Raw genomic sequence first — 22,669 nt, 5'->3', positions numbered from 1 at the left:
GCACTTGATTTGTCCATTGTTGTCTTACACCTTCCTCTTTAGGAAAAGAAAAGCGTCCACTGTCACTGGGAAACTGTGAACATCCAGCAGCAACACAACATTTAGCCACGTCTACTATTTTGATGAAAAATATACTGAACCGAGTCAAAGAGAAGCGTTTGTTTTCTCTGCTTTAGCTGCGAGGTGTCACCTTGATGACGTCATTCCCAGAAATGGGAACAAAACTGCAAGACCTAGTTCGTCACAGGTGGCGCCGTGAATTGTAAATGTCAACAATAACAGCATAGAACATAATTACCAAATTTATATAACATATTTACGCAAGTTGATGAATCATGTCAGGGACTTTTTAAATAACCATTGTCAATGTTCATGCTCATTAACGTCTCAAGAGAAGATGGTTTTTCTTGGTGAATACCGCAAACAGATGCTTCTTCATAACTGGTCTGACCTGACCCCCCCAGATGAGGCCACCTCACGTGTATGCCCAATACTTCATTCATAAAAAGCAGGCTTTGCTACAAACTACCAGTCATTTAGCTCCAAATGTGGGAGGTCTAAGTTTGATCCTTTTTGTTTTTTTCGGAGGAAATAGGCCAAACTAGCATGATAGTTAAATTTGACAACAATCTTAAATGTCATTGTACATGCTTGTAGTGACAATAGAAGGCATTCCATTCTGTTCTGTTCTCGCATTGGACAAGTAAGTGCACTCTGCTCATTAGCATTAAAGCCACAGACACACCAAGCGGCCATTCCCAGTGGGGCCCAGTAAAATAACTGAATATGGGATCCTTTAGTGACATATTCGCCCTTTCTTTAGTTTTCTGTATAAACCAAATTCCCTCTACCCAACCAGCCCCCCTTCCCGTGCCATCATGCTCCTCTTGGCTCCTCTTATGTTATTTTGCTCCACAATTATTTGTTTTGGAAGTACAAGTTGGTACGTGTTGATTAAAATGCCTCTCATGCACTTTCTTCGCATCACTTTTCACTGTGGAAGCCACAAGTTGGCACGGCCAGCGCAGGCAGTTGGCCTTTCCACCAGGACTTTCCACCACAGCTATATGAACAAACAAAAGCATTTTTCTGATTTGAGCAACTGTACCATGGGCAAATCTATCACCAGCAGATCACCTCATGTGGTGCAACATGCGGCCGAGAAGTCAGAGAGAGGAAACTTGTCACAGTCCAGAGATAGACAGCCACCTGGTTTTATGCTACACAGGTCTGGTTTCACACTAAGCTAACATGTGGCTACCCTTTGCTGCAGCGAGAGGAGGCGGAGGCGAGGCTGGGCCGCAGAGGGCTCCAATCTGACACTCCAAAACTGACTAAGTGATGCAGCGCTGGGCCAGCCGACCAGCATGTGTTGGTTGGCTGCGTAGTAGATTCTTAGTAGGGCGCACAAGTTTAAAAATAACAGATGAATCCCTCAGAAATTGCAGCGACGAGGCTGCGGTGTTGAATGAAACCCCAAACCATGCAAGGGAAAGGTGCTGCATGCAGTTCTCATCACATGCGGGCTGGATGTGAGAAGACATTTAACGTGTTAATCATTAACATCGATTAACATTTAAAACATTTAATGTGCCTTTGCCCAGTAAATGTGGTTTAATGTTTTTATTTTTGTTTATGGTATGATGTACAGTGCATCCGGAAAGTATTCACAGCGCTTCACTTTTTCTACATTTTGTCATGTTACAGCCTCATTCCAAAGTGTATTAAATTAATCTCTTACCTCAAAATTCTACACAAAATACTCCATTATGACAATGTGAAAAAAGGTTTTTTTGACATGTTTTGAATTTATTAAAAATAGAAAACAAAAAAATCACATTTACATAAGTATTCACAGCCTTTGCCATGAAGCTCAAAATTGAGCTCAGGTGCATCTTTTTTCCACTGATCATCCTTGAGATCTTTCTACAGCTTAATTGGAGTCCACCTGCAGTAAATTCAGTTGATTGGACATGATTTGGAAATATAATAACTGTCTATATAAGGTCCCACAGTTGACTGTGCATGTCAGAGCACAAACACCAAGCATGAAGTCAAAAGAACTGTCTGTAGACCTGCGAGACAGGATTGTCTTGAGGCACAAATCTGGGGAAGGATACAGAAACATTTCTGCTGCTTTGAAGGTCCCAATGAGCACAGTGGCCTCCATTATTCGTAAATGGAAGACGTTTGGAACCACCAGGACTCTTCCTAGAGCTGGCCGGCCTTCTAAACTGAGCGATCTGGGAAGAAGGGCCTTAGTCAGGGAGGTGACCAAGGCCCCGATGGTCACTCTGTCAGAGCTCCAGCGTTCCTCTGTGGAGAGAGGAGAGCCTTCCAGAAGGACAACCATCTCTGCAGCAATCCACCAATCAGGCCTGTATGGTAGAGTGGCCAGACGAAAGCCACTCCTTAGTAAAAGGAACATGGCAGCCCGTCTGGAATTTGCCAAAAAGCACCTGAATGACTCTCAGACCATGAGAAACAAAATTCTCTGGTCTGATGAGACAAAGATTGAACTCTTTGGTGTGAATGCCAGGCGCCATGTTTGGAGGAAACCAGGCACTGCTCATCACCAGGCCAATACCATCCCTACAGTGAAGCATGGTGGTGGCAGCATCATGCTGTGGGGATGTTTTTCAGCAGCAGGAACTGGCAGACTAGTCAGGATAGAAGGAAAAATGAATGCAGCAATATATAGAGATATCCTGGATGAAAACCTGCTCCAGAGCGCTCTTGACCTCAGTAGACTGGTCATGTACCTTGACCATATAGACAGTAGACAATAGCACACAGCCAAGATCTCAAAAGATTGGCTTCAGAACCACTCCGTGAATGTCCTGGAGTGGCCCAGCCAGAGTCCAGACTTGAATCCGATGGAACATCTCTGGAGAGATCTGAAAATGGCTGTGCACAGACGTCTCCCATCCAACCTGATGGAGCTTGAGACTTATTGCAAAGAAGAATGGGCAAAACTGCCTAAAGATAGGTGTGCTAAACTTGTGGGATCATATTCAAAAAGACTTGAGGCTGTAATTGCTGCCAAAGGTGGATCAACAAAGTATTAAGCAAAGGGTGTGAATACTTATGTAAATGTGATTTTTTGTTTTCTATTTTTAATAAATTCAAAACATGTCAAAAAAACCTTTTTTCACATTGTCATAATGGAGTATTTTGTGTAGAATTTTGAGGTAAGAGATTAATTTAATTCAGTTTGGAATGAGGCTGTAACATGACAAAATGTAGAAAAAGTGAAGCGCTGTGAATACTTTCCGGGTGCACTATATTTATTTGCGAGAACTCATACAGTTGAAATGCATCAGCGTATGCATTCGCTTCTTATTCATTTTTATCTGTAAGGATGTTGCTTTGCATTTGTGTTTGTCTGACACTGTCCACACCTCCTCTTCCTACTCCTCCTCCTGCTTTTCTCATTCCCGCTGCCAAATGAAGTGTCAAGCGGGACGGCAAAGAAGAGTGGATGGCCCACATTTGCCTTCTTGGGGTCTGCTGTGTGGTACAGTACATTCCAGTCCACGCTCCTCTTTTGTTATTCCTTTCCGTGCTGCAGCGCAGGCCCCCTTTTTCTGTGGCCCACCGCCCCTCCAGGCTCATTAGAGACTGATTGGGTTGTTATTGTAATTAAGCACTCTCGTACAGTCAGTGAGCGCACCACACTGTCTGCGTATGGGTGGTCCTCTGTGGGAGGGTGGATGATGGAGGGGTCACGGTCACTGTTCAAGGAACCAATCCCCCCTCAGCACGTATCTCCACCTGCACGTAGTCAGGTCAGGAAGGCTGACTTGGGAATCGGCTCGTATTTGCTCCAGAGCTTACTTCTGTCCGTACCGCCATCTCTCTAGATCTTGGTTTGAGATGCATGTTCATTTTTATATTTGTGTCCTTGTACCCCCCCACCCCCTCCACTGTGAGGCCGTTTGTGTGTGCTCACATCGGCGGTCATGTAACAGTGATCCACAGCGGCCCTCCATTCATGCATGTGATCACCAACCGTCCTGAAGGTCCCTTACGTCATTCTGCGTTCCTGCCTGGGCTCAAGTTCCACTCTCACCCCCCACCCCCACCACTCACTCCCGTCACATCTCTCTCTCGGCTACCCCCCACCCCTTTCCACCCCTCTTCTCTTCTTTTGCCACCTCCCTGTTTCGTTTTTGGTCCCTATTTACACTCATTGCCTCTCCTGTGTCCCTAAATTAGGGACGAGAGGAGGAGGGCACGGGGTTGTTATTTTGGAGGCCACGAGTGGCAAAGAAGTCGTCATCCACACAAAATACTTGTCAGAGTATTTGTAGGGTTCTGCTGAATGCTTTATATTTTTATTCACCAAAATGCTTTGTGTAGGCAATAAATATGTAGAATTACCTTCAATATTTTGACTAATTCTAGGCCATATTCAACCAGCATGATTTATTAGATACAGTAAAGTCTCGTTATATCGATATTGGAAAAAATATCGATATAACCGGACTGTCGATATATCCGATCCTGCGCCAAACTGCATTAAAAGTGGGCAATAATGCACTCGACATTGTTCTATAGTATAGAACAATGTCGAGCAGCTTAAATCAATCTTTGCTTAAGGATTTCAATACCAAAAAAGAACACCAGTCAACTTCCAGTCAACTTTATTTTTCACACTTCCACCACCAGAGCGCAGCACACACACCGATTCCCGCACTTCCTGGTTCACAGGTCATGCTCAACCCGCCCCACATAGCAGGCCAAACACATGCCTGCAACAGAAGAACCAACGAACGCCAGCATGTACATATGAAAAACAGTGATTATTGCAAGCGATAAAAAGATATCTGAATACAACACAATTAAATACATGTATTTGTACGCTTGTGTCTTCGTTGGAATAGGTGTGTATGCTATGTCAGTTGGTTCTTCTGTTGCAGGCATGTCTTTGGCCAGCTATGTGGGGCGGGTTGAGCATGACCTGTGAAAGTGGAAGTGTGAAAAATAAAGTTGACTGGAAGCAGCCGTTCGCCGTGTTTTTTTTGGTATTGAAATCCTTAAACAAAGATTGATTTAAGCTGCTTTAGTATCGATATAAGCAGACCAAATTGGATGGCGGGAGATGAAAAGGGCATCGTAGTAACCGGATTATCATAATAACCGGGTATCGTACTAACGGAACTAATTATATCATGAAAGACTAGAAATTTGCCGGGAAATGAAAATAGTATCGTAATAAGCAGTACTTCGATATAACCGATATCAATATAACGAGACTTTACTGTATCTTTGAAAAACCATGAGTAAAGCGGTGAAATTCAAAGTAGTGCGGGATTACTGTAATATGTCATGTAGTGTGTCTTCTAATGAATATCCTCAATGTAGTGTAAGTGAATAAATGGTGAGCTATGATTACAGCATTTACGGTAATGCACAAAAACAAAAACAAGACTCAATTTTGTTCCAGATGCTCCCCCACCGTATCGTCCTCTCCGACCGCTAATGGTTCACTCATATTTCTTGTCCGTATAGCTCAGAAACGGCAACACAGCAGGCTTTGAGTTTCTGCATGCAGCGCGAGGAGAAATACTCTATTATGTGCTTCTTAAATGCGGAAAGGGCACATACTGTATGTTCCCTTTGGTGTGGTGCAGACGTGTGTTCCACCCTGGACCTGCAGATGTTGTGTGGCATAGCTGATGTTGTCGCGCTGCACAGCGGGCATCCGGTGAGCTGCTGCAGGCAGGCGGCGAGTACTTGGCCTGCAGCGCTGGTCGATGCGTCCAGGCGATAAGGCGGGAGGAGCAGAGAGGTGTAAGGTTGCCGTTATCGCTGGGAATGACACCAACTGCTGCAGTGGAGCAGTGTGTTGTTTTGGGTCCTCTTACGGAAAGTTTGATGAAGGGGGCGTGGCTGGCGCGTGCTGGTGCGAGTGCCTCCCCGGTGTTGTCTTGAACTATAAATATCTGATGAGTCGCAAGTGTCCTTTTTAGTTGACTTTGATAGTCGCTGCAAAGTGACGTTTGACTCCAGTTAATGGAGCCGATGGTGGTGTAGTTGATTTTGTGGAGCCGATGGTGGTGTAGTTGATGTGGGACGTGCTTAAAGGGGACCTATTACGCTTTCTCCACTTTTCTGACCCATAAATATTGTTGTAATGTTGTGTTTTTTCTAACTGTGACATAACAGTGAACCGGTCTTCCTTATAAGGGCGTACCGGGGTACAAGCTCTACAAGCTGACTATGAGCAATCACAGTGCAGTGGGCGTGCCCAGAGGCGGGCCATGGGTGGAATACATTAGTTTTGGAAATCCAAGGAAATACAGCCGGAATAGGTGCAGATTCTGGAAGATCTAGAATGCTTTCTGTGCGGGTTATTGTGTGTTGCTCTATAGGAGTCCACAACTCAATTCAAAATGAGCATAATCGGTCCCCTTTAAGAAGGTTAAGCAGAAGTACATCACATTTACATTTGCACAGTTCAAAAGAGTTGGAAGAAGCGGGAGTCTCTTTCATGCCTGACAGTTTGATCGCTTCCAGGGTTTAACACGGAGCTTCAGAAATAGTGTGGCGGGCTCACCACTCACCACACACTGGCTCACAGTGCCTCAGGCCACTAGCCAAAGGTAACGCTACATATTGGAGCTGCCGCCACTGCTGCTGTATTTTGGTTTTGACGCTAGGTTTAGCGTTCCTTTCTATGTTGCTGTGGGAAATCAACGCACACAGGAAGGAAGTTCCGCTAATGCTGAAAATGAGCAAAATACTTATTACTACATGCTAACAGCATGGATTTAAATCAGGGGTCTCAAACTCAATTTACTTGGGGGCCACTGGAGCTCGGGTCTGGGTGAGACTGGGCCGCATCACCCCCCAAAAAAAGAATTTATTAAAAACAAAAATTGTTTAAAAACTTTGCTTTGGTTCCAATTTTCTACAAGAAAAGCTCTGATAAAACATTCCACTGGTCTCAAATATCTTACTTTTTATTTTTCTACACAAAATACGATGAAAAATAAATAAACAAATCAAGAATAAAGAAAATCAATCAATCAGTAATAAATAAATAAATATAATAATAATAATAATAAAACGGCAAATAATAAAAACGTAAGAAACCACATATAGTTGGTGGGTAGACAAATGATTTTTTGCAGATTAAAATGAACAAAGCATTATTAGAGCCCTGTAGACATGACAAAACACGACTATAGTTACATTTATACTCTTTTTATTTACAACATATTGCGCAACTGCAGGGTCTTAAGACACATGCTAACTCGCAAACTAGAGAGCTAGCGACCTAAACTGTCGACTTCAAGTTATTTCCTTTCAACTTAAATAGCCAAAAACTTACCACTTCCACACGGATAGGGAGGATAACTATTAACAGTTATTTAACCTTTAACATGAACATGAATTAAATGTAATATTTTTTTTTGACATTAAACTCATTTTGACATTAAAATCATATCAAGGCGGGGGCCTCAAACTAGGGCCTCAAATGTCCACATTTGGCCCGCGGGCCGCGTGTTTGAGACCCCTGATTTAAACCATAAGTTGTAGCTTTGGTGAGCTGCTCAACATCCGACCGCCATGATAGTATCCATTTTAAGGCTGGGCACACCGTGTTTATGTTCATGAAGACATTAAGTATCATGACAACAGAGCAAAATTTTGCAGTGACGCTTGAACGGTAGTACTTAACCCATGAATGTGATATCCACTCCCCGTGGGACAAAAACGAGCGCCATACTAACCACATTGCATGTTTATATCAAAACAAAATGTCACCGTGCTATAAAAAGTCACATTTGGAGTCCGAAGACCAGAAGTTCTGTGGATAACGCTAGCTAGCTAGCTGCTGCCAGTGACAGCTAGGCAAAGTGTGTAAACAATGACGCAAGAAAGGGCCGACAGCAATAGGTTTGATAAGGGAGTGATCAAACACGCTGGCATTCAGATTTTACAGACTAGTTGTTGATTCTTGCGCCAATACGGTACAAAGTGCGTCCCTTGTGGGCTCAAAACAGGTGCTGGCAACCCTACGTGACACAGCACACACGGAGGGTTTGTCGCCGCACGCCAACCCTTTTTGTGATCTTTGAAAGGCATATTGAGTAATAACAGAATAAATAAAGGAGTACAAATTGATAGCAAAACTTGTGACCTTTGCCGTGAAGCATTGCCTTATTTTAGGCAATAAACGCTTATGTTTTGCTGCCGGAACTTGACTGGATGATTTCTGACCTGGCAACCAAGGCAGGACCCGGCGGTCCAAGCTCAGGGCCAGAGACCAACCTCACCAGTCCTTCTCTCAATTTTTCAAGGGGACAAAAGTAGTCAGTCAACATGGCTGCCGGTGCCGGTTGGCAGCCACCAGAAAGGTGCTGGGACTCACTCCCCCCGCCCCCTCCTAACCTGGGTGAACTTTTGTACTCCTTAGAAAATACATGTGTCGCCTGATGCCGGCATGCTGTTGTAGTCAACAAGCTGCTTTTATTTGACAGTCATGTGATTACAGACTTTACTGGCCGCAATCCATTTAGCCATCTCTTAAAGCTTCCCATTTATTTTACGCTGCTGGTCAAAGTTTGTACATGTTTGTTTTGCTAACCGTTAACAGATTGGGAAGTTAATCGGTAGCTTCATCGCTCTCATTCATGTCAGCCACAGTCATGCTGATACTTTACATTTTGCGAGTAGAAAAGAGTCGCATTTCTTGATGGATAATACAATTTCTTCAACATTTCACAACAATTTCATCCTTTTACAAAATGTAGAATATGTCTAGCTTTCAGTGTGATTTAAATGTGGAGGGGGGGGGGTCTGCATGTTTGCAGAGCTGCCCTTGTACGGCTTCTTAAAGCGACATTCTTTGCAAATGACAGACGTTACAAATGCTGCAGTGCTAAAGGTAACACCCCACATAATAGTTAGTGGTTGATTGGTGTTTATATAAGTGTCGAACTATGAAATGAACTATTGTTAGCATGCTAGCAATGCTAAGGTTAACATGCTAACACCTAGCATAATAGTGTTAAGTCTTATATGTGTATAGACTTACATATGTCTGTGTAGTCTTATGTGTCTTAAAACGGCTCAAATTCAACTATGCTAACATTTATTTTCAATTATAACATGCTAACCTTAGCACACCTTGCATGATAGTGCTAAGTGTTTATATACGTGTCTGCCCATCAAAATAGCTAAAAATGCTAGTATGCTAACGTTAGCATGCACACATTGCAAAGAGATCCACAACATCCGCACAACTACTATCTATATATACTATCTATTGGCTCAAAGGACATTTTCCATCAAGTTCTGTGCTTTTATAAATAGTTTATAAGCAAGGGCGAACAGATAACGCCAAATCTATTAGTGGCAGCCCACCACGAGTACATAAATGTGTGGGAAACACTGGTGATGACATGTAAGCTTAACATATTATTGATATCATTTTTGCAAAGAAAATGGCAGTAAGCAGGCTAAATGTCAAGATAAGAATGATTTTCCATCCCTCCATCATTTATTTTCCTTTGGGGAAAAAAAGGTGTGAAAGAACGGCTGCATGCCCATGCCGCTCATATTCGTACTTCTCCTTATAAAGATCTGCCCTCCTATGAACTCCTCCGGTGCGAGTGCCTGCATGCTCGTCCATTCGCTGAAACAAATGTGGGTTTGTGTGTCTGGGAGCTTCAGCTGAAAGAAAAAGCATGAATGAGCGTTCATAAGCATTTCGCTTCCGGGTCTCCTTTCTGTTAACCCTCTCGCATCTTCGTCACTCTGGTCAGGGGAGGCGGCAGACGTTCATGTCCTCTGGATGAAATATACAATATACATTAAACAGCCAATTAAGCTAACAGGCATGTTTTTGGTATGTGGGAGGACCCCCCCCACACACACACAGGGAGAGCATGCAAAATCCACACAGAGATGTCCAAACCAAGACTCAAACCAGGTCTTCCAGATCTCCTGACTGTCGGGCCAACATGCTAACTCAGGGGTGGGCAAACTACGGCCCGGGGGCCACATCCGGCCCGCCAAGTGTTTGAATACGGCCCGCCCAATCTTTCCAAAGTATTTCATGTAAACTCAACATACAACCTGGCATCATGGCCTGAGCCAACCTTTTGATGGTTTTATCAATTTCGTTTTTTGACATGGTCTGTTGTTTACAAAGTGCTCCTGAAAAAAGGGACACAAGCACATAATAATAATAATAATAATTATTATTAGATTATTATAATTATTATTAGAACTATTATGATTATTATAATTACTATATTAACGCTAATTATTATATTAATTATATATAATATTATTGTTATATTTGCATATTTTACATAATATAATAATTATTATTTTAATTCTATTGTAATTATTATAATATTTTATTATTTTTTTAATATTTAAATATAAATATAAAATAATAAATAATAATAGCAGATTGCATGACAATTTTACAGATACAATAATACCAGGTGGACTGTTACGTGTAAAATATATAGTCTGCCCCCCCCCCCCTGTAAATTTTGTCATATCAATGCAACCCGCGAGTCAAAAAGTTTGCCCACCCCTGTGCTAACTACTCGCCACCGTGCAGCCATATCCATATTATATATATATATAAGTAAAATAATGATAATTAAACATTGAACATTGAAAAAGACACTTTATATTTCTTGCTAAATGTATTTGTTGTCAATTTTGATTCAAGGAATGTAGTAGTCTGGAGTAGTAACACAATCCAAATACTTGAGATGTACCAGGGTCCAGCGTCCAGTACACACTGTCTGGCAAAGAACATCATCGTTATATCTGCTATCTCCTTCCACTGTAGCACCATGTTTACAAGCATTATCTCTTCAGTGCAATGATGGCACGGAAATAGGAGTTGAGAACAACATCACAAGAGAGAGTCTCCCATTCCCGTTATGAATACTTCAACAACGCTGTGTTAACTTTCCCCATATTTGATCAAGGAAGTGTAGCCAAATGCTAATCGTTGATATCCACACCACGCTTACTACTTTGGCAAATAAACAATGCTTGTTGACTTAAGCACATTTGCTCTTTTGGCAAGGTGAAAAAGTTCAAATAAGGAATTCCTTCTTTTAAATTCCCATACAGTTTTAGCTCTGTCAATAAAAGTAGGAGTGCCCGACATTTATGAGGGAATTATGACGTCATACTGATAACATTAAAAATAGCTCAGTAACCCATTATTGAAAAAAAAAAAAAACGCTCCAATGAGGGGAGATTAGCCATTCTGCATCGGCGAGCAAATCATGCGCTCCTTTTTTCTCCTGCCTGTGACGTTAACGGCCTGTAACCGTAACGTCCCCTGAAGTCACTTGTAAACAAACATTCACTTCAGAGATATTTCACATACTAGTAGTACCAGATGCTCCACAGTGAGGGGGGAAAAAAAGTACACAGAAAACTTCATCGGCCGCCTGAAACAACACACTACTACCCTCAAGGCATGGTAGATACCACACTGGCGGCACGGTACGCGTGCCCAAATACGGAGCACCTTGCCAGGCCATGCCAGGTGGCTCCTCCCGCTCTCTACTCCTGACCTCCATAGCAGCATAACGGCTGCTCGGAGCATGTGTCCCAATATAGTGCACTTTGCTGGGCCACAACAGGTGGATCCCTCCACTCTGTAGTCTGGTTCTCCTGGTAGTAGTAGTAACGTCATGATATTTGGTTAGGACAAATCAACAGGTACAATTGGTAAATCCTAATTTGTTCCAGTCTTTCATACCTCCTGGTGTGTACAGTTAAATGCAAGTTTAGCAAAAGTCGATAGAAAAAGAAGTTGTCTGTGTCATATTGTTGAAAGATCTGGTCTCTCGGTTTCTCTACTAAGAATGTGTGCCGTCCCTCTGTCTTTTCAGTTTGTCAAAGTAAGGACATCCGCAACAATGTGACCAACCTGCAGACGCTGGAGAACTGCACCATCATCGAGGGCCACCTGAAGATCCTGCTCATGTTCAAGACCAAGACCGAGGACTTCCGGGGTCTCAGCTTCCCGAAGCTGCTGGTGGTCACCGACTACATGCTGCTCTTTCGCGTCTACGGCCTGGATTCCCTCACCGATCTCTTCCCCAACCTGACCGTGATCCGCGGGAACAACCTCTTCTTCAACTACGCCCTTGTGATTTACGAGATGCTGCAGCTGAAGGAGGTGGGCCTTCACAGCCTCATGAATATCACCAGGGGGGCTGTGAGGATAGAGAAGAATCCAGACCTCTGCTACCTGGCCACTCTGGACTGGTCCAAGATCTTGGACTCGGTGGAGGACAACTACATTGTGGAAAACAAGAACGACCGGGAGTGTGGCGACGTATGCCCCGGCACGGCCCAAGGCCAGACCATCTGCCCACAGAACACCATCAACGGACACTTCAGGGGGCGATGCTGGTCCCAGAACCACTGCCAGAGAAGTAAGTTTTGCACTCAACCACAATGTCGCTGATATTTGAACGATATCAGTTGTCGATATCGGATCAGGGCACCCCTAATGAAAAGCATCCTTTTTAAACTACCTTCAAAGCCAACATGAGATTTTAACTTCTTGCTATCAGAGAGCGATGAAATCTTTTTTTTTTTCCATTTTCCTCTTGCTCTTATTTTGCCAGACTGTGTGCTTTTTGGGTTAGTGAGTAAAATTCCAATGCAAAAATCCTTACATTTATTGATGCAATACATCATTGGGTCATTTAGCCCACGAATGGAGACGTGTGGAGCCTGGCCATCTTTTCTAAAGGGATGCCCCCCTCTGCACACTTGGCTACTAAATCTTCAACAAGCTGTAATGACCGTGCTTGTGATTAAGGAAGATGTAGTCGCCGTTGCAATTCCAATTGCGTCATAAATGTAAGATTTATTTTTTTGCCAAGACAAGATGTGGCCATCAGCGCTCTTATTTTGAAGGCTGGAAATGTGTTGTCTGTTAAGAATGCTGCTTGATGGTTAAGACGAGCTGGGTGCAGGAATAAACATGCCGGAACCTGCACGCCATTGCAAAACGCTTACATTAAAGCTCACATCTCCACTAGCATGCTCTGCTAAACTCAGCTAACCCTAGCTAGCTTCCATTGGCGCTCCATAAGAGAGGGTTTTTTTGCCAACTTTTGCAGGAGTTTAATGCAGGAGGGTGTAGGTGAGTATTTGCGATGAGATTCCGCCACAATTGAACTTCTTCCCCACACAAACAACATTACGGCACTTTCCGCAGAGTTCCATATTTAACGGTAAATTCAGTTTTTATTGGTCAATTCTGCCATTCTGTTCGCGTCTGCACTAGTAGAATGGGGAATCATCTCGATTGGGGTGGCAGCGAACTCTGAGAGGCCTGAGCCACATTGTGTTCTTGTGTTGGCGGCATGCATGTTTACGTTCTAAAGTGGTACGCAGCCTCTTATCTCCCAGCGTGTTTATATGTGACGTTAATGGCTATGGTGATTGATGTAACGCGCTTGTGGAAGCCATCATGCGAGGAGTCCAGCGATACACGGAACATGTCAATGGGTGGAAAGCAATGGGTTTGTTCATTGCGGCTTGAGTTAAGCCCTCTGATTAGCATCCATTGACTGGAGCGTGTGTGTCAGAGGAAGTGATTCATAATTACAGGCCGGCCATCTTTTTGAAGTCTGAAATGACTCAGGCGTTATTGTTGAGTCAGGGATATGTGCCGTTTAAGGTAGGCATTGCGGAGAAAGACTGCAGCGAGAAGAGTCGGGACAAACAGCATAGTACACATCTTTGTTGGTATTTTCTTTTTGCCTTTCATTCCAAAAAAGAACTGCGGCTTTGCGCGGCAGCCTGTCAGCCAGCCAGAGGGCCGGCCGGCCAGTCGGCCAGTCGGCCAGTCAGTCTTTCCTCTTGTCGCATAAACACAGAGAATGGCGTCTATTGTAAGACACGCGGAGAGAATGCTTATTATTTTTTTTCAAGGCGATTATAGCTTGTGTTGTTTTTTTTCCCCCTCGTCCGACTCTGTGTCTGAACACAGGCTATGTTCAAAGCGTAACGACCACGGCCGTGTTTATACTTGAACTTCAACTGTCACAACCCGCATATAATGTTGGCTGCTCGCTCGTCTTTCGGAACTTTCTGCCGGGCGGGGAAGTCAGGAAGTTGACCTTTTGTGTCTGTGCTGCTGGCGTTGCTAACATGTGGACATGTGGAACAAGACTCTTGTTTGAAAGACAAATAGCTGGGACCATTGACGGGCTGCAGCAGAGGGAAAGTGTGTGGGTGAAGAATGTCAACTGATAAACACGGCTGTGTTTATGGTACGTCAAGCAATGTCTGTGCATGTGCCTTCATGTCTCCTCTGCCTCGGATAGGCCAGCACAGGAGGTATGACGGGCATCATGTGATCAGCACCAGTGGAGTCGACGCTGGAGCCATTTCTAGAAAATGATGCAAGCATGTCTGTCCCTGCTGCATTATGTGTGTGTGTGTGTGTGTGTCTCCACTTATTGTAAATGTTTATTGATGTTGGCGTACATGCATGCTCATGTCCCCAATGGATATTAGAGCCGCAAATGACATTTGCGGCGCGCCCTACGGGTTTTGCTCAAACTCCTGTGGAATACATGCTGGCATACACGTAACGCAATATCCTGACACTTCTGTAATAGTGACTGATGGTCGGCCATGTTTTTCAGCTGATCTTGCTCAAATTGAAAACACACCCTGAAAGGTGTGTACCAATTTTTTGGGTGTTTGGACTAAATGTCATAAAGCATGGGTGTCAAATTCAAGGTTCCATTTTTGAATGATAACAGTAAGTTTGTTGAAATGACATTTATAGTTCCCGACTTGATGACATGACATGAATTGACTTTACGCTTTGGAAAACGGAACAATGTAGAACACAATTAACGACAATACAGTAAAGTCTCGTTATATCGATATTGTCGGGAGTCGGAAAAAATATCGATACAACCGGACTGTCGATATATCCGATCCTGCGCCGAACTGCATTAAAAGTGGGCAATAATGCACTCGACATTGTTCTATACTAGTATAGAACAATGTCGAGCAGCTTAAATCAATCTTTGCTTAAGGATTTCAATACCAAAAAAGAACACGGCGAACGGCTGCTTCCAGTCAACTTTATTTTTCACACTTCCACCACCAGAGCACAGCACACACACCGATTCCCGCACTTCCTGGTTCACAGGTCATGCTCAACCCGCCCCACATAGCTGGCCAAACACATGCCTGCAACAGAAGAACCAACGAACGCCAGCATGTACATATGAAAAACAGTGATTATTGCAAGCGATAAAAAGATATCTGAATACAACACAATTAAATACATGTATTTGTACGCTTGTGTCTTCGTTGGAATAGGTGTGTATGCTATGTCAGTTGGTATTGAAATCCTTAAGCAAAGATTGATTTAAGCTGCTTTTGTATCGATATAAGCAGACCAAATTGGCTGGCGGGAGATGAAAAGGGCATTGTAGTAACCGGATTATCATAATAACCGGGTATCGTACTAACGGAACTAATTATATCATAAAAGACTAGAAATTTGCCGGGAAATGAAAATAGTATCGTAATAAGCAGTAATTCGTTATAACCGATATCGATATAACGAGACTTTACTGTATATAACATATCTATCAACAATATTTGATCACGTATTGCTTCGGGATGGGAAGTTCCTCACGGGTCAGACTTTAAAAGACGTGTATCCGATCCGCAGCTGGACATAAGCCAAGCAGATGAATGCACAGATTTAATAATAATCACAGATGAGCCAATAGGAGAAGACAGACTCTGCTCTTGGTACCAAATTTTTTGGTGTTTGGACTAAATGCCATAAAGCATGGGTGTCAAATTCAAGGTTGCATTTTTGAATGATAACGGTAAGTTTGTTGAAATGACATTTATAGTTGACTTGATGACATGACATGAATTGACTTTACGCTTTGGAAAACGGAACAATGTAGAACACAATCAACGACAACATATAACGTATCTAAGCAAAGCTGAATCACGTCAGGGATCCTTTAATCTGTCTTGCTAAATGTATTTGTTCTGTCCGTTTTGACAGAAAATTGGAACTTTCCTTTCAAAGCCCATTTAAAATGAATTCTACAATAATTGTATAGTCACATTTCTTCTCAAATGTCTTATTTCAATGAGTCCAGAATGAAAACCATAGTAGTTGTATAACAACATCTACCAGCACAGGGGGTGCACGTTTCGACACATTTTCACCCTTTTTAACATTTAATGCAGGCTTCATGTTAAATAGCGGAGAAATTAGTCGGCATTAAGTTTTAATTGTGCTGTAAAAGCTGTAAACCTCAGGGACACACCATAATTCATTGGTGTTTTCTGCTTCATTTTTTTTAATGGGTCGTTAATGGACCATTGAGTTAGTTCTAGTTAATTTAGTCAAATGCTCTTCTGTAGTCTGTTTTTATGAGTGGTTTTAGGTTGTGGTTCATGTCGATGTCCTTGTGGTTTCATATTGAGAAGTAGAATTGTAGCTGATTAGGTATTTCTTCATCACGTATTGCTTCGGGATGGGAAGTTCCTCACGGGTCAGACTTTAAAAGACATGTATCCGATCCGCAGCTGGATGTAAGCCAAGCAGATGAATGCACATACAGTAAACCTCGGATATATCGGATTCAATTGTTCCCACTGGTTTTGTCCGATATAAGGGAAATCCGTTATATGCGTATACCGGAAAATGTCTGTTTTACGCATATATCGGATTTATATCCGGTATATGCGTAAATCGGATTTTATCCGATATAAAAAGGCACTTCCTTGACTATGTTTCCAATGTACCTGGACTGGGCAATGAAAAGAGACGTAAGGTAATGAGAATTGAACTTTATTGGACTCTGAGCATAACAAATTGTTAATTAAGCTAGGCCCTGTTACGCCCTACGTTAGGCAGGCCTACGTTATTTCCAATAGTGAGGTTAAGATCTCATTCACTGCTGTGCTAGTATTATTGTCACTCACTTTTATATTTGTCCTAAATCTGAATAATAAACGTGAATATAAATCGCGCAGGCAATTTAATGGAAATGCATTGGAACGGGACTGGAGATTTTGTCCGAAATAGGCGAAATCTGTTATAAAAAATCCGATATATGCAATGAATTACAGAAAAATCGGTTCTTTTTTATCTGTCCGTTGTGAGCGAATTTCCGATATATCCGAGTCCGATATATCCTAGGTTTACTGTATTTAATAATACTCACAGATGAGCCAATAAGAGAAGACAGACTCTGCTCTTGGATAAAAGTTTGTCTGCTGTTGGGGCCTGGCGCAACATGTTCAGTCTCACACACTCTGCATGCTTGCACAACTCTCTCACACACACACACACACACACACACACACACACACACACACACACACACGCAAGCAGGAGGAGTTTCAGGTCAAAGTGAACTTGTTTTCCATCTCACACAAACACACGGTCGTCCTCATCAAAGCGTCACACTATACTCTTTGAAAAGCCAACAACAAGATGGCGGCACACACACACACACAAAGCGACTCAGTATTCTGTCTAACAAGCGGCAGCTAGTTTGTATTTTGTGTGCGTGTGTTATGTGTAATTGAAATGCGAAATGCAAACCTGGCCCGGGGAAGTTTCTGTTGTTCAAATCCAAGCTGTCCACAGACCCACATAACGTAGCGTAGCACTGGAAAGCTACTAAGTGTTTATCCTGAAGGAGCTGTAATGGTGGCAGATTTCAATCACACAGCCTGGAGCAGGTTTAGGCTACCATCGAGAGCACATCGACGCGTCACCATCTCCATGGCTTATCAATGACTGAATGGATGGAACTGCACGTCCGAATAAGACATGCAGGCCCAGCTTCAAGGACGCAACACTGTTGCATCCTGTGCCAGTGTGTCTATTTGGCGTTACACTGCCGAACCTCCACATTGTGTACACCGAGCCCCCAAAAGAGAAAGCCAGCAGATGCAGATATGCCACCCACCCAGGTTACTACCTGTTCACACCTTTGCCTTTAGAGAAGAGACACCATGAAATCCCAGACTAAGTCAGACCTGGACTAAGGAACAGCTTTTCCCCAGGGCTGTGTTGTCATAGCCAACATGAGCAATGACAAGATGACCATTCCTTTAACGCAGGGGTCTCAAACATGCGGCCCGCGGGCCAAATGTGGCACGCAGGACACTAGTTTGAGGCCCCCGCCTTGATATGAAAGTTTAATGTTTGATATGGAGGCTGTATGGTATCATGTACCCAGAAAAAATTATTACGTTTGATTAATGTTCATGTTAAAGGTTAAATAACTCTTAATAGTTATCCTCACTATCCGTGTGGAAGTGGTAAGTTTTTGGCTATTTAAGTTTAAAGGAAATAACTTGAAGGCTACCGTTTAGGTCGCTAGCTCTCTAGTTTGCGAGTTAGCATGTGTCTCAAGACCCTGCAGTTGCGCAATATGTTGTAAATAAAAATATAAAGTAGTATAAATGTGACTATAGTCGTGTTTTGTCATGTCTACAGGGCTCTAATAATGCTTTGTTCATTTTAATCTGAAAAAAATCATTTGTCTACCCACCAACTATATGTGGTTTCTTAAGTTTTTATTATTTGTCGTTTTATTAGAAAAATAAAAAGTAAGATATTTGAGAACAGTGGAATGTTTTATCAGAGCTTTTCTTGTAGAAAATTGGAACCAAAGCAAAGTTTTTTTTTTTTTTTTTTTTGGTTTTTAATAAATGCATTGGTTTTTTTGGGGAAAACCTGATGCGGCCCAGTCTCACCCAGACCCGAGCTCCAGTGGCCTCCAAGTAAATTGTGTGTGCGTGTTTAGCACTTACAGGCGTCATCTGCCTCCATCATCGTCCTCAGCTGGTCACCTTGCTGATTAATAAAGGTCCTCGGGGTCGCTTCACTTCCCAGCTATCAAATCAAACCAATCAGACATACTGGGGGGGCACTTCAGGGTTGGGCGAAGCAACAATAATGCAATAGCAAACATGGCGGATGGTTTCACGTTTGGCTTTCCGAAACACGCATGCACTCGATACCACCACGCATTATCACCACAGGGGCAAACGGTCAAGCTGAAGCAGGCTAAAGTTCCATTTTTGCCATTCAGGTAGCTTGAGAATTGCGCATTTGTCGCCCACTTCCCTCAAAGTGTTGCAAAATATCACCGTCTGGAGCAATAGGAACTTTAACCCATATTCCAAATCTGGTATACAGTATTCCTTCTTTCAGCTTGTATTTCATTCCGCTGTATGCAATGCAAAGAAATACTCACCTGTACGCATGTACAGGGTCAGGCAAAATGATCTGACACATTTGTAGGTTCATTAAAAGGCAAATAAAGTACATAAAAAAAAGTGTTTTCATTTTCGCAAAGTACATATAATGCCATTCTGTTTCGTTACGTTTTAAAAATTAAATCAGTTCTGGCAGTGCAAGGTCGGCCGGTTGGTTTTGGTTTCAATGCAGATCCAGTAGCTCTGAAGTTGGTAACCCATAACAAGATGGTGTTTGGAGCTGGTACGGGATCATGTCTACCGAGATTGACGTGCAAACGGAACACTCGTTGTGTTGCAGTTACAGATTAGTTTCTTTTTTATAAACGTTTCCACAATGAAAGCGCCATGCTCACCAGTCCAATTCATGGCAGCAACTGACAAAGAAACAAATAACAATGGCATTGTAAAGAAACTTGTTTCTTTACTTTATTTGCCTTTTATTTAACCTACAAATGTGTCAGATCATTTTTGCCTGACCCTGTACAATGGGCTGCGATGTTTTATGTGCTACAGTTAGCACGCGATGACGCTAGCTCACAACGGTCTAAAAAGCTTCTGCCCGGAGAAACCCCCACTACGTTCATCTTAGATATGATTTCAAATGCTGGATGACGAGTCAGACGTACGTTTATATAAACACAGCAAGCTTGGAGTGTAATTACAGGGGGGGGGCAGAGAGTGTGTGTGTATGATTGCTGGTAATTAAATTGTGGTTTACCATAATTGTATTTGATAAAAACACTGATATAAGTCCTTGCTCGCATTATTTCAGGAAGTTGAATCTGTAATCCCACAAACACAGGACATGCTGAAACAGGATGAGTATTAGGTCGTTGAAAGAAGACTAATACAGGAACAAGAACCAGGTTCTCTCCTTTGGAGGACATCACTTTGTATACATTTATAGGGGCTGTCCACACAGAGACGTTGTCAGGTCAAAATTGCAAAGTATTTGATGGTTTCATTCTGACAGATCATCCTCACGTTCTGGGTGGCCAGAAAGCATATTTTTTGATGGAAGATAATGTGAAATCGCCACCATGTCGTTTTTCTCTACTGTCTGAACACTGTGATGCCACCGAACCGTCGCCGTCATCTGAGCAAAAGTGAGCTTTGAGGACAAACCAAGATAATATTTGAATATTTCTACTGGAATGACGTATACATGGACCCAAATATTCCAGTTGCATTCGGTTTATTTGCTGAAACGGAAAGAATTGAACCTTTGTATACACCTCATTCCCAAAGAAAAGTGCCAATCCGAATGAACATATAATCTGATTCCCAGGGGTGGAATATTCCTTTCCCCAATCCGATTGAGGTATCTTGTACCCGCTCAAACGGAAAGTTGTCAGGGTGTGTTCTTCTTCCTGGTGTTTTTCTTCTTCTGTTGTTTATCCATCTGTAGAACAGAATCTAAACCCATCTATACTTTATTCACACGTCCAGTTTTATTAAAAAAGAAAATATATATCTATATAAAACATGACCCAAGTTTAATTATAAAATATTAGCAAGATTTAATTAGATTTTTTCCTGTTTAAATGTATGCGTTCTTTCAGCGTATGCTCAGATATGACGTAACACGCAGCTCCAGACGTTCTTCACTTTTAAAAATGGAGGCCAGCAATCGGCAATGGACTGCTGCGTAAAATTTGTTTATGATCCAAACTAAATTTCAAGACTGGACCAACGAAAAACTGTCAATACGGAGTTATTCCAACAAGTGAAAGAAAAACTCGGCGAAGTCGGTATCACGTGATGTTGATGTTTACGTTTTACTGGGCATGCCCCATTGACTATTGTGTTTGATTATAGCGGCGCATGTAGACAAGAGATTGGAATATTCCTTTCCTTGTATACCATGTTTTCGCAAAAGTCATTCGGAAAGAGGAAAAACTCCTCATGTAAACCTGGCTAGTGTCCCAAAACTCCAAATTGACTTAATAAGTCATAAGGGATGATGACTCTATCCACATTTATTGGCTCACGGTACGATGCGGCTCTGATCTTCTTATTAGTTATTGGTTTTCCTTTTCATATGCAGAACATTTGGCTTTAGAACCACATTTCAGTTGCCTCTCATTTTTTCAGTGGTGGATTACAGGCAGTAGAATATTAAAAATACCTGTTTGGATAATAATACCCGAAGCACTCGTTTGATGCGCACGTTTGCTTATTAGCATCTTGGGGCATTGTCCGGGGTAGTTTTAAAATGTTCTCCTCCCCTGCCTCAGTGTCCCTGCCGTCTGGTGGACAGTCCCTAATAGTGATAGACCACATCAAAGTGTATTTATGTTACACCTTACAGCATCCTAATGGCGCCCTGACTGACTTATTTTGTTGTTTTTGTTGTTATGACATAACATATTTTCAACTCTATGATACTAAAATGACATAATTTTTCCTGATACTACCACTTTATAACTTTTTCTAGTTAGAATGCAACTTTTTTCCTGCTACTTTATTCTCATAAAATTGAAGCTGTTTTTTTTTATATTTTCTTCTCATAATTATGACTTTATTCCATCATTTAGACTTTGAAAACCAAACTTTTCCTGCAGCCTAATTTTCTAGAAATGACAGCTTTTTATGTTTCTAAAATGGCATTCTTGGAAAATTGCAACTTAATATTTTGACTTTATCCCCCCCCCCCATTTTATCTTTCTTGTAATTATGACTTTACTCTCATAACATTATAACCTTTTTCCAACCAAATGTTAAAAAAATGGCAATGTTTTTGTTTTGTTTGTTTCTGATAATATTACAACTTTGAAAGAAGTCTTTCTTTCTTCTTTCAACTTTATGCTACCAAAATGATGTTATTTTCCCCACAGTATATATTTTTTAATTTGGACTTTTTCTTGTTGATTACAGCTTTTTTTCTACTGATTTTAATTTTAATTTTAATTTTAATTTTAATTTTAATTTTAATTTTAATTTTAATTTTAATTTTAATTTTAATTTTAATTTTAATTTTAATTTAATTTTTAAGATTAATTTTTTTATTTGCTTGTAAAATGCCTGAAATTTGCTGCTGTTGTTTTTTTTTTTTTTACATTTTATAGTTTAAATGCAATTTTCAAAGTACCGCAGGCTGCAATTGGCCCCCGTGCTAAACTTTGGACACCCCTGTGGGCACACGAGCTCCATCTTCCTCTGGTCCATGACGAGTGACGCCAGCACGCTCGTCTGTGATGCTGCTCCATTGCAGCGCCTTTGGGTGCTTACCTTACGTCAACACGCTCAGTATAGACGCTCAGCGACTGGTGTTTGAATTACCATGAATATCTTATAAAGGAACAGGAGGCAAAGAACTAGCAGCCGTTTTTTTCCTCCGGGACCGTGTCGAGCGTCCCGAATTGGCTTTGAC

General features: G+C 42.0%; 1 protein-coding gene across 1 annotated transcript in view; it reads left to right on the top strand.

The window, feature by feature from the left end:
* Positions 1-22,669, top strand: part of insrb (insulin receptor b) — a 103,395-nt gene that overhangs the window by 19,889 nt on the left and 60,837 nt on the right. The window contains exon 2 of the mRNA XM_058073090.2: positions 11,892-12,440. Coding sequence (XP_057929073.2) covers positions 11,892-12,440 — 549 coding nt within the window. The remainder of the gene's footprint in view (positions 1-11,891; positions 12,441-22,669) is intronic.

This window comes from Doryrhamphus excisus, linkage group LG4 (assembly GCF_037039965.1).
Source record: "Doryrhamphus excisus strain RoL-2023G ecotype Guam linkage group LG4, RoL_Dexc_Guam_v1.1, whole genome shotgun sequence".
In the NCBI taxonomy this organism is placed as follows: Eukaryota; Metazoa; Chordata; class Actinopteri; order Syngnathiformes; family Syngnathidae; genus Doryrhamphus; species Doryrhamphus excisus.
Note: the sequence above shows the minus strand (reverse complement) of the source record. Positions and strands in the feature narration are given on the sequence as shown.